Source organism: Salvelinus fontinalis, chromosome 29 (genome assembly GCF_029448725.1).
Source record: "Salvelinus fontinalis isolate EN_2023a chromosome 29, ASM2944872v1, whole genome shotgun sequence".
Classification (NCBI taxonomy): Eukaryota; Metazoa; Chordata; class Actinopteri; order Salmoniformes; family Salmonidae; genus Salvelinus; species Salvelinus fontinalis.
In genome coordinates this window covers 39,054,293-39,070,413 of record NC_074693.1, presented here as the reverse complement: position 1 = coordinate 39,070,413, position 16,121 = coordinate 39,054,293, and the positions used below count along the sequence as shown (strand labels likewise).

At 42.3% G+C, this 16,121-nt stretch overlaps 1 protein-coding gene across 1 annotated transcript in view; it reads left to right on the top strand.

Annotated features, from left to right (window-relative positions):
• Positions 1–14,998, top strand: part of LOC129827964 (neuronal membrane glycoprotein M6-a-like) — a 40,370-nt gene extending 25,372 nt beyond the window's left edge. Inside the window, exons 2-7 of the mRNA XM_055889280.1 lie at positions 1,018–1,210; positions 9,990–10,146; positions 10,616–10,769; positions 11,043–11,119; positions 11,395–11,460; positions 12,843–14,998. Coding sequence (XP_055745255.1) covers positions 1,018–1,210; positions 9,990–10,146; positions 10,616–10,769; positions 11,043–11,119; positions 11,395–11,460; positions 12,843–12,995 — 800 coding nt within the window. The 3' untranslated portion in view covers positions 12,996–14,998. The remainder of the gene's footprint in view (positions 1–1,017; positions 1,211–9,989; positions 10,147–10,615; positions 10,770–11,042; positions 11,120–11,394; positions 11,461–12,842) is intronic.
• The last annotated feature ends 1,123 nt before the right edge of the window (positions 14,999–16,121 follow it).

Sequence of the window (16,121 nt, the reverse complement as noted above, 5' to 3'; positions counted from 1 at the left end):
TTACATTCCATTCACAGACACAAAGACACAGACTGAGGAACGGAGAACTCTTATTAACTATTCCCCCTGATCCCCTGGGATGTGTGGCCAGACAGAGTGGACGGCCTGAATGCCTAGAGGTCAGACTTCACCTAGGGCTCAGGCTGAAAGGGTCAACTGCACCAGGGCTTTGCTGGGTTCAGTAGGTGTTCAGTTGAGTTCATCTCATTCCTCATACTAAGCTGTATATCAATTTCTGGACCTAGACTGCAGTTCACCAATGTGTGGAGGATGACCACTGTGTATAAAGATACCATACTGTACCACATTGTTCTTAGGTGAAGAATTGTTACGGCTCTAGTTTGTTGAATGAAGAGTGGACCAAGACGCAGCGTGGAAAGTGTTCATGATTTTAATATTCAAAAACACTCAAACAAAATAACAAACGCACACGGTTCTGTCAGGCAGAAACACTAAACAAAAAAAACAAGATCCCACAAAACGAAAAAGGAAAATGACAACTTATGTATGAACCACAATCAGAGACAACGATAGACAGCTGCCTCTGATTGGGAAACACACACGGCCAAAAACAAAGAAATAGAAAACATAGACTTTCCCACCCGAGTCACACCCTGACCTAACCAAACATAGAAAATAATAAGGAACTCTAAGGTCAGGGCGTGGCAAGAATTTCCTGTGTCGAAACCCCATGAAGTGTGCCACCCAGTCACATAATATTAATGTTTAAAAACAGTTACCATATTGATTATGGTAACTACTACAATGGTTACCAACTATCAGAACAACATTTTAGTTGTTGTCGTGGTCGGAAAAAGGCCTTGAACTGACCCCAGGTTAGTCTGATTGATTCCTCTCAAGATTATTGTCCAGCACTCTCAACAAATACTCTCAATCATGTTTTTCTCCAACCTTCTGTTGTCCCATGGCTGCGATTTACTGCATATAGTGACAATTCCCTTTTATCTTTCACGAGTGATGTCTGACCTTCTCTGTCTCTCCTCTGTGTGTGCTCAGGATGCCTGGAGTGCTGCATCAAATGCCTGGGTGGCATCCCGTACCCGTCGCTCATCGCTACCATCCTGCTGTACGCTGGGGTGGCACTGTTCTGCGGCTGCGGGCACGAGGCCCTCTCCGGGACCGTCACCATCCTGCAGAACTACTTCGAGGTGGTCCGGGGACCCGTGGATTCCTTGGACGTGTTCACCATGTGAGTAGACTACACACCTGGGAGCTACACTGGAAACATTCAAGATGTACTGCTGTGTACCAACTGAAAGTTACTCCTATACCAAGCAGCTGCTATGTACAGTAATTGCAGACGAGGCAGAAAAAACAAACATTGTATTCTGGTAAAAGAACACTGTCTCAAACAAGTCGACAAACATGTCCCCCACGAATGATGCAGCGCTCCTTCTTTGTTCCAATTAGTGACAATTATTCCAATGTATGTTGTGTGGATTAATGGATTAATGAGAGAGAGAGAAAAAAAAGAATTCGATTTTTTCCCTTTGCTGGAAATTTTAAGTTGATAGCTGACTATGGGCGGTATGTTAGAGAATGGACTATACTGCTTGAAAGGGAGATGCATTGATATAAAAAATGATTTGATTTTACGGGCAGACATTTGTACTAATAGTAGTCTTGCCAGACTATACTGATAGTAACACAATGGTTGATCTCAATGAATTGACTGTGACATCATGACATTGATAACTTCCAAGATGGCGTAACAGTCAGACGTGTGTATTTGTCTTGTCCCGTCCTGTATTGTGTTTACATCGTTTTCTTCATATATATTTTAATTTCTTATGTATGTATTTTAATGTCACTTTCCGTCTACGGACTGAATATACTCTCCTGCAACTCGCCTCACCCAATGTGGTACGGATCTGCTATTTTTATTCTTTAGAACCGGAACCCCCATCAGAAGCTAGCCAGCTAACTATACATCCTTTTTCTGGACCCTGTCTTTCAAAGATAATTCGTAAAAATCCAAATAACTTCACTGATCTTCATTGCAAGGGTTTCCCATGCTTGTTCAATGAACCACAAACAATTAATCAACATGCACCCGTGGAACGGTCGTTAAGACACTAACAGTTTACAGGCGGTAGGCAATTAAGGTCACAGTTATGAAAACTTAGGACACTAAAGAGGCCTTTCTACTGAATCTGAAAAACACCAAAAGAAAGATTCCCATGGTCCCTGCTCATCTGCGTGAACGTGCCTTAGGCATGCTGCAAAGAGGCATGAGGACTGCAGGTGTGGTGAGGGCAATACATTGCAATGTCCGTACTGTGCAACGCCTAAGACAGCGCTACAGAGAGACAGGACGGACAGCTGATCGTCTTCTCAGTGGCAGACCACGTGCAACAACACCTGCACAGGATTGGTACATCCGAACATCACACCTGCGGGACAGGTACAGGATGGCAACAACTGCCCGAGTTACACCAGGAATGCACAATCCCTCCATCAGTGCTCAGACTGTCCGCAATAGGCTGGACTGAGGGCTTGTAGGCCTGTTGTAAGGCAGGTCCTCACCAGACATCACCGGCAACAGCGTTGCTTATGGGCACAAACCCACCGTCGCTGGAACAGACAGGACTGGCAAAAAGTGCTCTTCCCTGATGAGTCGCGGTTTTGTTTCACCAGGGGAGTTGGTCGGATTCTGGTTTATCGTCAAAGAAATGAGCGTTACACCGAGGCCTGTACTCTGGAGCGGGATCGATTTGGAGGTGGAGGGTCCGTCATGGTCTGGGGCAGTGCGTCACAGCATCATCGGACTGAGCTTGTTCCCATTGCGGGCAATCTCAACGCTGTGCATTACAGGGAAGACATCCTCCTCCCTCATGTGGTACCCTTCCTGCAGGCTCATCCTGACATGACCCTCCAGCATGACAATGCCACCAGCCATACTGCCCGTTCTGTGTGTGATTTCCTGCAAGACAGGAATGTCAGTGTTCTGCCATGGCCAGCGAAGAGCCCGGATCTCAATCCCATTGAGCACTTCTGGGACCTGTTGGATCGGAGGGTGAGGGCTAGGGCCATTCCCCTCAGAAATGTCCGAGAACTTGCAGGTGCCTTGTTGGAAGAGTGGGGTAACATCTCACAGCAAGAACTGGCAAATCTGGTGCAGTCCATGAGGAAGAGATGCACTGCAGTACTTAATGCAGCTGATGTTCACCCCAGATACTGACTGTTACTTTTGATTTTGCCCCCCCCCCCCCCCCTTGTTCAGGGACACATTATTCAATTTATGTTAGTCACATGTCTGTAGAACTTGTTCAGGTAATGTCTCAGTTGTTGAGTCTTGTTACGTTCATACAAATATATACACATGTTAAGTGTGCTGAAAATAGTGCCTGGTTGACAGTGAGAGGACGTTTCTTTTTTTGCTGAGTTTAGCTACAAGTCAGTTAGCCACTGCTAGCGGTCCTCAACGTTAACTCAGACATCAGCCAGCCTCAACCCGGTCAATTCCTGCCAGTCTGCCAGGGCAATATCAACCCAGAGCATTTCGGACTGCTTTTTCTCTACCACATCTTCCTACCGCAAGCTCTGAACCTTTACACCGGACCATCGCAGCTAACTATCTGCTATCCAAGTGGCTACTCCTGGCTAACGTCTCTGTCCTGAAGCAAGCACCAGTTAGCCTGGATCTAGCCTCGAGCTAGGCCCATCTCCAGGCTAGCCAAAGAGGTCCACCAGCCAATTCTTGGGCTACAACACCTGTTTTGCCAATTGGCCTGGACCCTTTACTGCCGACATGGAGCCCGCCGATCCAACACGACTGGTCTGCCGCGGGACCGTCCGAGGTGGTTTCAGCATGCTCTTCCGTTGCGACGTCGCCGGATGCCCATCTGCTAGCCCCGGCCTGCTAGTTGTCTGAATCACCGTGTCTCCAGCTCGCCTAGCGAAGCAGTGACTACGGAATTGGCTCCCTGACTCATCTAGTGCTACTCTTTGGACCCTATCATTACTCGGCTACACATGCCTCTCCCTAATGTCTATATGCCTTGTCTATTGCTGTTTTGGTTAGTGATTGTTGCCTTATTTCACTGTAGAGCCCCTAGCGCTGTCCATTATGCCTTAGATATCCCTTTTGTTCCACCCCCCACACATGCGGTGATCTCACCTGGCTTAACTGGTTTCTCTTGAGACAAAACTTCTCTCATCGTCACTCAATGCCTAGGTTTACATCCACTGTACTCACATCCTACCATACTCTGGCCTGTACATCATGCCTTGATTCTATTCTGCCCCCAGCACCACTCCCATAACCCAGGCGCTCTCATTTGTTGACTTCTGTAACTGTAAAAGCCTTGGTGCATGAAGCATGTTAACATTAAAAGCCTCTTTCCTAAGTTTTTTTTCTCTCACTGCTTTAGCACACATTCCGCCAACCCTGATGTCCTAGCCGTGTCTGAATCATGGCTTAGAAAGGCCACCAAAAATCCTGATATTTCCATCCCTAACTATAACATCTTCCGACAAGATAGATCTGCCAAAGGGGGCAGAGTTGCAATCTACTGCAGAGATAGCCTGCAGAGTTCTGTCATACTATCCATGTCTGTGCCGAAACATTTCGAGATTCTACTTTTAAAAATCTTTCCAGAAACAAGTCTCTCACCCGTTACCGCATGTCATAGACCCCCTTCAGCCCCCAGCTGTGCCCTGGACACCATATGTGAATTGATTGCCCCCATCTATCTTCAGAGTTTCTACTGTTAGGTGACCTAAACTGGGATATGCTTAACACCCGTCCTACAATCTAAGCTAGATGCCCTCAATCTCACACAAATGATCAAGGAACCTATCAGGTACAACCCTAAATTTGTAAACATGGGCACCCTCTTAGATATCATCCTGACCAACTTGCCCTCTAAATACACCTCTGCTGTCTTCAACCAGGATCTCAGCAATCACTGCCTCATTACCTGCGTGCGTGATGGGTCCGCGGTCAAATGACCACCCCTCAGCACTGTCGCTCCCTAAAACAAGTCAGCGAACAGGCCTTTCTAAACGACCTGGCCCGGGTATCCTGGAAGGATATTGACCTCATCCCGTCAGTAGAGGATGCCTGGTTGCTCTTTAAAAGTACTTTCCTCGCCATCTTAAATAGGCATGCCCCATTCAAAAAATGTAGAACTAAGAACAGATATAGCCCTTGGTTCACCCCAGACTTGACTGCCCTTGACCAGCACAAAAACATCCTGTGGCATTCTGCATTAGCATTGAATAGCCCCCGCAATATGCAACTTTTCAGGGAAGTCAGGAACCAATATACTCAGTCAGTTAGGAAAGCTAAGGCTAGCTTTTTCAAACAGAAATTTGCATCCTGTAGCATTAATTCCAAAACGTTTTGGGACACTGTAAAGTCCATGGAGAATAAGAGCACCTCCTCCCAGCTGCCCACTGCACTGTCACCACCGATAAATCTACGATAATCGATCATTTCAATAAGCATTTTTCTACGGCTGGCCGTATTTCCACCTGGCTAACCCTACCCCGGCCAACAGCTCAGCACCCCCTGCAGCAACTTGCCCAAGCCCCCCCTGCTTCTCCTTCACCCAAATCCAGACAGCTGATGTTCTGAAAGAGCTGCAAAATCTGGATCCCTACAAATCAGCTGGGCTAGACAATCTGGAATCTCTCTTTATAAAATTATCAGCCAAAATTGTTGCAACCCCTATTACTAGCCTGTTCCTCCTCTCTTTTGTATCGTCTGAGATCCCCAAAGATTTGAAAGCTGGGGGTGCCACAAGGTTCAATGGGGGTGTCACAGGGTTCAGTTCTCGGGCCGACTCATTTCTCTGTATATATCAATGATTCCGCTCTTGCTGCTGGTGATTGTCTGATCCACCTCTACGCAGACGACACCATTCTGTATACATCTGGCCCTTCTTTGGACACTGTGTTAAAAACGTCTTGGGGATAGTCCCCTTTTTAAAATGTTTTTCTAAATTACATACCCAAATCTAACTGCCTGTAGCTCAGGCCCTGAAGCAAGGATATGCATATTCTTGGTACCATTTGAAAGGAAACACTTCTACGTTTATGGAAATGTGAATTGAATGTAGGAGAATATAACACAATAGATCTGGTAGAAGAAAATACAAAGAAAAAAACAACTGGTGTTTTTTTTTACCACCATCTTTGAAATGCAAGAGAAAGATGACTGTTATAGCCATCACTCTGGTTACAATTCAGATAGTGTCCACAAGATAGCAGCAGTGTATGTGCAAAGTTTCAAATTGATAACCTGGAGTATGACTGATCCTCAAGACTTTTAGTGTGAAGTCCACAGGTACATTTGGGGAAATCGTTAAGACATTCACATTCATATTCCATTTCTCTGCAAGTATGTCATCAAATCTGTATACTTGGACTTTGATTTAGCTTTCCAAGTAGTAGTAGCCATATTATAAGTTCAAAATTTGCAAAACAACCAGTTTTCATAACTTCATAACCCTGAATATCCTTATACTTTTGTCCAAAATGAAAGGCATGGTGTCATACAAGGTAAGAAACTACATTTTACAACATATACACAGTTTACTCCCATAAAGCCCAGCTCATTGGCTATCTAGCTAGCTTTGTTTGACCACGATTGGTGCTTATTTGACAAAGATACAGTCGTTCAAGAGATGGCCACACACGTCATCGGTGTGCCATGAAGGCGACGCTCTCTGAACAAATATGGTCACTATAAGATATACTACACCCCTAATGAAATAGTGAAGTATTGTTACCTTCTAGGATCTCTGAGGAATGGATACGAATGTGATTTGACTCGTTGAAACAACATTTAGGGTGAGATTTTCACAGATTCCTTTCTTTGCAAATTGAACGAGTGGAAATACAAAATCGTTAGTGCATGCTATACGGACCTTTTTAGGATATGAAAAATGATTTTATCTAACCAAACGACACTTCATGTTATCTCTGGGACTTTCTGTGTAACGTTCGTTCTCCTCCTCGTCTGAGGAGGAGCAAGGATCGGACCAATATGCAGCGAGGTATGAAGACATAATGATTTATTTAAAGAAAGACAAACACGAAAAAAACTCTTAACAAACAACAAAACAATAAACGACGTAAATAGACCTGAACATGAGAACTTACAGACAACGAAGAACGCACGAACACTCACAAACGAAACAGTCCCGTGTGGCATAAACACTAACACAGGAACAATCACCCACAAACAAACAGTGTGAACAGCCTACCTTAATATGGTTCTCAATCAGAGGAAACGTAAAACACCTGCCCCTGATTGAAAACCATATCAGGCTAATTAACAATGAACCTAAACATAGAAACACATAACATAGAATGCCCACCCAGCTCACGTCCTGACCATACTAAACAAAGACAAAATAAAGGAAATAAGGTCAGGAGCGTGACACTTTGGATGATAAATCAGAGCAAGATTTCAGAATGTAAGTACACATTTCACCTTCAGAGGTGAATTTATCAAACCTATCGTGGGGAAAAAAACAGTTTTGTTGTTAGGAGCTCTCCTCAAACAATAGCATGGCATTTTTGCGCAGTAATAGCTACTGTAAATTGGACAGTAGAGCTACATTAACAAGAATTTAAGCTTTCAGCCGATATAAGACAGTTCTATAAACCGACATTTGTTCTTACTCTAAAATCTGCGATCTTGACAAAACGCGCTGAATGATTTACAACTGTCCCGTTGATGGGATGCCGATCCTTAATTAATTTCAAGCCTCCAAACGAGCTTCAATGCCATACAACACTCCTTCTATGGCCTCCAACTGCTTTTAAATGCTTGTAAAACTAAATGCATGCTCTTCAACCGATTGTTGCCGCACCCGCCCGCCCGACTAGCATCACTACTCTGGACGGTTTTGACTTAGAATATGTGGACAACTACAAATACCTGGTTGTCTGGTTAGACCGTAAACTCTCCTTCCAGACTCACACTAAGCATCTCCAATCCAAAATTAAATCTAGAATCGGCTTCCTATTTCGCAACAAAGCCTCCTTCACTCATGCTGCCAATAATACTCTTGTAAAACTGACTATCCTACCGATCCTTGATTTCGGCGATGTCATTTACAAAATAGCCTCCAACACTCTACTCAGCAAACTGGATATAGTCTATCACAGTCCCATCCGTTTTGTCACCAAAGCCCCATATACTACCCACCACTGCGACCTGTATGCTCTCGTGTGCCAGCCCTCACTACATATTTGTCGCCAAACCCACTGGCTCCAGGTCATCTATAACTCTTTGCTAAGTAAAGCCCCGCCTTATCTCAGCTCACTGGTCACCATAGCAACACCTACCCGTAGCACACACTCCAGCAGGAATATTTCACTGGTCATCCTCAAGGGCCATTTGACCAAGAAGAAGAGTGATGGAGTGCTGCATCAGATGACCTGTTCTCCACAATCACCCGACTTCAACCCAATTGAGATGGTTTGGGATGAGTTGGACCGCAGAGTGAAGGAAAAGCAGCCAACAAGTGCTCAGCATATGTGGTAACTCCTTCAAGAATGTTGGAAAAGCATTCCAGGTGATGCTGTTTGAGAGAATGCTAAGAGTGTGCAAAGCTGTCATCAAGGCAAAGGGTGGAAGAATCTTAAATATAAAATATATTTTGATTTGTTTAACACCTTTTTGGTTCCTACATGATTCCATGTTATTTCATGGTGTTGATCTCTTCACTATTATTCTACTATGTAGAAGATTGTAAAAATAAAGAAAAACCTGTGAATGAGTAGGTGTGTGCAAACTGTTGACTGGTACTGTACATTCCAACATAAATTCATCCGTTATTTTGCACTCTGGCACACACAGACGAGAGTGCTCTGAAACAGTTGTTGCAGTGACATTCTATTGCAATGGATACTTGCATAGTGGAGTCTTTTGTTAAGTTTAACTACACGATACATTAAAAAAAGCTGCGTTAGACAGGAGTAATTACACATACTGACCAGCTCAAATTGACAGAAGCGTGCTATATGGCAGACCAATCCAAACTCATCTCTCGGCATGTCCAGCTCAGCATGTCCACTCTTTATCTCAGCCAATCATGGCTAGTGGGAAGGTTGCTAACTTTTTCTGTGTTTTAACCAACTAGGCTTGTAATTTAACAATTTTATTCGTATTTACAGATGGCATACAAGTTTGTTTTTAAAAACATGAAAGTTCACGTTTCAAGAAGTCATTTCTGCCCAAAAAGATATTTTGATTTAAAAAAAAAAATGTCTTTCCTGTGAAGTAGTGACCCGTGACATACGTTTAGTTTCCTGAAACGGGTCACATATATGGGAACTCCTTCAAGACTGTTGGAAAAGCATTCCAGGTGAAGCTGGTTGAGAGAATGCCTAGAGTGTGCAAAGTGGTCATCAAGGCAAAAGGTGGCTACTTTGAAAAATCTAAAATATCTTTTGATTTGCTTGACACTTTTTGGGTTACTAACTGATTCCATATGTGTTATTTCATAGTTTTGATGTTTTTACTATTTTTCTACAATGTGGAAAATTGTACAAATACAGGAAAACCCTTGAATGAATAGGTGTGTCCAAACTTTTGAATGGTATTGTATATGAACCTATTTCCATGACAATAGCTCAAACATGACAGGAGACATGCTTGTTCAAAGTTTGATATTTCCGTTGATCACTATAGCACCCTCCCTTGGGCCAATCGGTGTAATTTTGGAATTTCAGTTGAGTACTATAGCACCCATCTTTTTCCAATCAGTGAAATTTTTTAGATTACAAATCTCTATTGCAAGACACCCAGGTCATTCACCCAAGTTTCGTCAAAATCAGTCCAGTGCTGTCTGAGATATCTCGTGTGACGAATGTACGACCGCACTAATGTACTAACGGACGGAGAACAGATCCACTGCCCCCTCCCCGATTTCATTCTGGGGGAGAATAAGTCACTTGTATAATTACTGTATAAATAAAAAAGTACACATTTGCCTTTTTTCCCCTAGGATTGACATAATCAAGTACGTGATCTATGGCATCGCCTCAGCGTTCTTTGTCTACGGCATTCTGTTGATGGTGGAGGGCTTCTTTACCAGCGGAGCCATCAAGGACCTGTATGGAGACTTTAAGATCACCACCTGTGGACGTTGCGTCAGTGCTTGGGTAAGGGATAACTGATCACTGCATGATAAGGTTTATTGACATTCAAGAGTATCTCGTTATGTTTTATATGAATGACCTGTATGTAATGCGATGGCCCTTAGGGGGCCAAACTTTTTTTTTGCCATATATCACAATTATTGTAATAATTTAGAAGTTAATGGGCATAATGTTTCCCAAATTTCTTTTGAGTAGCCCCATCCATTCCACTTTCTATTCCAGTACTGGTACACCTGTTTCAAGTGGCCAATCATCAAGTCCATGATGAATTTAATTAGGTGTGCTGGAATAGATCAAATAAGTGGAATGGGGAGTACCTGAGGAGAGGTTTGGGACACACCGATACAGACTCGGTCTCAATAAATCCCGATAGGAAATTGGTGGGACGTCAATGTTATTCCTAAATCGTTCTTTGAAGCACGGTATAGCAATTGCAACCTGGAATCTAACGAGTCTCCTCTATCTGTCTTAGTTTATCATGCTGACGTACATCTTCATGCTGGCTTGGCTCGGGGTGACAGCGTTCACCTCCCTCCCCGTCTTCATGTACTTCAACATCTGGACCATTTGCCAAAACACCACCATCCTGGAGGGGGCTACTCTGTGCTTGGACCCGCGCCAGTATGGTAAAGAATCAGGATATAGCTTGGTCTGATGCTTCTCTCTGGGGTTTTTCCTACATACAGTATTGTCCATGGGGTGAGCTAATGATGGACAGCTTTACTAAGTGTTGTTACTGTTGCACATGAATGGGTTGCAAAGGTGAAATACAGCTTTGGAGAGGCATGATGTGTAAAGGACAGGTTCATGGTTTAGTTTGATTTCGGTCTTGTATTTGCCACAGTGGAAATAACAGGTGCAAATATCTAAGTGGCCTTTTTTTTCTCCTCTCATTTCAGGTATTGTGCCAATTGGGGAGGGGAAAACTGTATGTGCTGGTTCTGAGAAGTTTTATAAAATGTGTGAATCAAATGAGGTATATCAAATAAAACACTTGACAAACATTGACATACCATGTGAGTACAGTATATGTTTGTTCGTGCCATATGTGATTCTTGCTTCCAAAGTAATAAAACATCTCAAGTAATATTGAAATAGTGATGTTGGAAAGCCAGAATAACCATGCATTTAAAAACATTCCCATTTACACGAAGGCTTTTCTTTTTCAAGTAATTCATTTGACCACAAAGTAAAAGGTGAGTTTAAAGGGGAAGCCTGACTAACAAGTCCTCTCCTTTGTCTTTAACACAGCTGGACATGACATTCCACCTGTTCATTTGTGCCCTGGCTGGTGCTGGAGCTGCTGTCATTGCTATGGTGAGACACAAAAACCAATCACTTTTCTATCTCTGTTTTGATCCATCTGACATTACAGCGTTGATTCATATCCATTTGAAGGCAATATCACATCTAATGGGCCATGCCATTTGTATGAGCCGCTGACATCTGTACAAGCCGCTGTATGGATTATACCTCATGTTCCTCATGTGAGAAAATATGAATCAGACATGTCTGTTTTATTGAACTAGGCTTACAAATGGAAGTACAAGGTTTTGATTTGACGTGGCCATTTTAAATATGACATTAATAGGTCGAATACAAGCGTTTACTGGGTTGATTTCTATAGCTACAGTACAAATCTATGTTTTGCTACATGCGTGTGGGTGTGGCTAGTGAGGCAGTATTTGGCGGAGTAGAGAGAGAAGATTTTTTCGCTCTCTCAGAGATGCAAGGCATGTCACAGCGTTGTCATGGAAACTGGGAGAAGAAAGGTCCAGAGCTTGGGGAAAACATCACTCAGTAATTTGTGAGGAGCCATTTTCTAAGAAAGGGAATGTGGTCGTTAGTCAATGATGATGGTGCAAAGTGCAGCGCAACATTTAACGAAACAAATTGCTGGCAAAATTAAACAGTGGTGGTACACAGATACAGACAGCGATTAATGATTATTTAAATGATTAATAAGACAAAATACTAAGACGAGATGATAAACGGAATGGATGTAGAGTGTTTTCACTATTCCAGTCCTCACAGCTCAGACTGCAGCTTTTGTTCGAATCCTTTAGAGACCAGTTGGTCTTTGTGTAGATTTAAATCCATTAGCAGGCTGCTAATAATGTCCAAGATTCAATTCGAAAGGTGTGGCAATGTAACAACCACAGCCATTTAAGCACAATACATTCACAATGGCAGTGTCTCAAAGGATCCTTTGCTGCCACGGAAACCCTGCATACCGCCCATTTTTTCGAATGTACTGCCACCTGCTGGCATGTCAGTGAAATTACACAATTTTACATCAAAAAAAGAACATACATAATCAATACATTGTTTTTCGCCTCGAGAAGACCTATTGTAACTCTTTTTTTCAGCTTGAAAAAAAGACGTGAGCCACAATTATAGCACTTTATATTTCTGCTGATGTCATGATGTGAACATCTCTCTTCTGATAGAGCATGAAGCTTGATTAGAGGGGTATATTCATTTGTGAAGACTTTTCCACATTTGAAAGAGAAATGGACCCAAAAAAAGTGTGTTTTCCAATTAAGTACATGGTGAAAATAGGGTACACTTTCTTCCATTTCGTGGAAGGCATTCTTCTTTCCCAAATCAATGTCAGTGGAGAATTGAAAGACCAATCATTTTCGGCATTTTTTATTTTCTCCCTGAATGAACTTATGGGGGACTTATCTCTGTTTCAGATCCACTACCTGATGGTGCTGTCGGCCAACTGGGCCTACGTGAAGGACGCGTGCAGGATGCAGAAGTATGAGGACATCAAGTCCAAAGAAGAGCAGGAGCTCCACGACATCCACTCCACCCGCTCCAAGGAACGTCTCAACGCCTACACATAAGGCCAGCGGGAGGCCTGGCCCTGCCACCCTCTCCCCTCCTCTCCACCATCCCCTAAAGAGGGGGGTGGGTGGCGCCCGGGGTCCTCGCCCCCTCTGATGTCACTGGTGCATCATATGACAAAGTGGTCCGGGGGACCCTCATACAACCCCCCCAAACAGCATTTCAGATGACAAGCCCCATTATCACTCTCATGGACTGCATTATTATTATTATTATTATCATCATCACCTGTATTATTGTGTTTTTTATAGTATTTGGTAGTTTGGTAGTATTTAGTAGAATTAGACGTAGCTAGCAGCAGTATTTTTCGTATAGGTTTTTACTTTGGAGAACTTTTATTTGGATTTGATCAAGTGTCATTATTTTTCCACCTTGTATTATTTATTTCTCTTCATTTTTGAGGTGGTCAGTTGGGGCTTAAAAGGGTTTCAAGCACATTTTTCGTGTTTGTGTGTCTATTTAGATCTCATTTTAAAGAACTATGTAAATGGTGGGTGATCAGTTTTGAAGACTTCAATATTTTTAATCACAAAGGGGAACTTTTAAATCTCCTGAAGCCTTTACATACCAGTACTGCCAGGGATCTAGTAATATTAACTTTGAAGTGAAAGAAATTTGAATCATATTTTAGCATATTCTTTATTTTTTACTCCGGTTACACGATAGTGTTACCAAATTTTTACTTAAAAAAAATATAATTTTCTAGCTGTGCCAAGCCTGTTAAACAGGAAACACTTAGGTCAATATCCAAGAAAAAATTAGTCCCCAAAATGATAAACAATTAATAATTTTGTTACTTTATGAGGCATCTTGCGAATTTAAAGCTGTGTATCGACTGTAACGCAGGGCTCTCCAACCCTGCTCCTGGAGAGCTAACACCCTGTAGGTTTTCACTCCAACCTTAATCTAGCACACCTGATTTTAATAATTAACTAGTTGATCAGCTGCATCAGATTAGTTACAACTGGGGTTGGAACAAAAACCTAGAGGAGGGTAGATCTCCAGGAACAGGGTTGGAGAATCCTGTTCCAAGAACTGGGAATGATTCGAATGTCTTTATTAATCATACGCCACACAAGCACATGCAAATATGTTCTCATACCCTCTTTTTTTATTTCATAAAGTTTAACTTTATAAATACTAGTATAAAACAAGTTTTTGCAGATTCTGCGCTGTATATATTGAGATATAAATGCATACTTATATGTTTAGCACTACAAATTCAGGACAATTCATAAGATAATAAAAAATAAGTTACTGTGGTTGAATCCACTACTGATCTCTCAGTCTTACAAAAATCTTGATGATAAAAAAAGTTGTTGGTGTAACATGTCACTTTTTGGTGGATTCATCAGACGTAAGAAAAGTGTGTGTCACACAGTTAGTTATTATGTTTATGACATCAAAAATGTGATTGTCTTGCTTACACATCCTTATGCCATAGGACTCCGAAGGTGGCCTACCATTTCATTGCCTGGCAATATTTGTTTAATCAGTATTTCTAAGAGCTAGTTTTGGGAACTTATTTGACCATTTCTGTGCTCTCTCTAGGTGTAAGCGCATTGATGTTCAACTCCGAGTTGGATAACTGTAATGTTAGGTAAAGACTGTGAATTTAGATGTTTTTCGTGGCATGGACATGCATTAATGGTATAGAATTATTAACTCAAAAGTCATTTTATTTACACTTTGCCTGTCTTGCTGTGTCAACCCTTTATGTGCAGTACTAAACCCCCCCCCCCCACGCTAACAGCATTATACTACTGATAATAGACTGTATTGTTTGAGTTGTCTCTGTTTAGTTTGTAATGAGCTATCAACCATGTCTTAAACTGATTCTTGTGCCAACGTCGCTTCTACAGTAAATGACTTGACAATGCTTTCGGCTTTATCCTACAATTAGTCTTTTGTACTTTCAACAGAAAGATTACTTACGTAGCAGGATTTCAATTGAAAAAATGTGCTTGCATAAATAAAAATTACTTGTGTACTTGTTAATAAATAGTTTGTGGGTCTTGTGTGTGTATTCCCTGTTAACAGTTTGCAGTGTTGGTTATACTCTGTAACTATTCATGTAAGTACAATGTAACAAGTATTGTAATTTCCAATTGGGTTGGGGTAAGAGTTAGGGTTAATGTAGTAAGTACAGTACAGTGTAACACTGAGTATTACAAAAAGATAATGGTATGTATTGTGGCAGAGAAGCCACCAGGTGGAGACTCGTCGAGGCCTGGTGACAGACGCAGTCTACATTTAATATATTTTACTAATTGAATATTTTTTCATTTGTTAATATTTGTCAGACGTTCTTTTTCAATTTAACATTATAGAGTATTTTGTGTAGATCAATGACCCGAGGCATCATTTGGTTACCCTCCAAACGGCTATCTACAGGACAGGCTTGAGCCACTGCTGCCCTCCATGACAGCCCCAACCCTGCAACAGGAGCCTCACCGATGCAGCTTGACATTTGCACAAGTGGTGTGCAGACCCAGAAACATTACCAGCACTGCTGAACCTATCCCCTGCATCCAATGACTTGAGGGAAATCCACCTATTGCTCAGTCTGCTCTGCATCTCTGCACCTGTTTGGTCAGGGACCTTGGCAGAGAGTTTTCCCACTCAACCCCAGCAAATATGATCCACAAACACCTCCCAGTATCAACCACAAACACCTCCTGGCAGACTGGCTACATCCCCTCCCTCTGGTCAAATCAGCCGGACTGGTATCATAGACTATAAAGAACGTAAGTAGGGGACACTCATATTTGTATGATAACATATGTTACGTTTGGTATGGAGACAAAAGATAGAAGGTTAAATAAAATAGGAACAGAGGGTGGTTGGTCGGGCTGGGTGGGTGGGCATATAATGTGAATGCCAAGGACACCTTTAGCATTTGAGCTAATTAGCAACTCTGCAACTACTTACTACTGTTTAGCTTCATAGAAACGAAGCATGTTAGCTAATCCTAACCCTAACCGTAACCCTTTTAGCTAAACCTAACCTCAACTCTAACCACTAACGCTAACCCCTAGAGCTAACATTAACCAGCTACCTAAAATTATCATAAGCCACCAAGCCACCTAGCTAATGTTAGCCACAACATATTGGAATTCGTAACA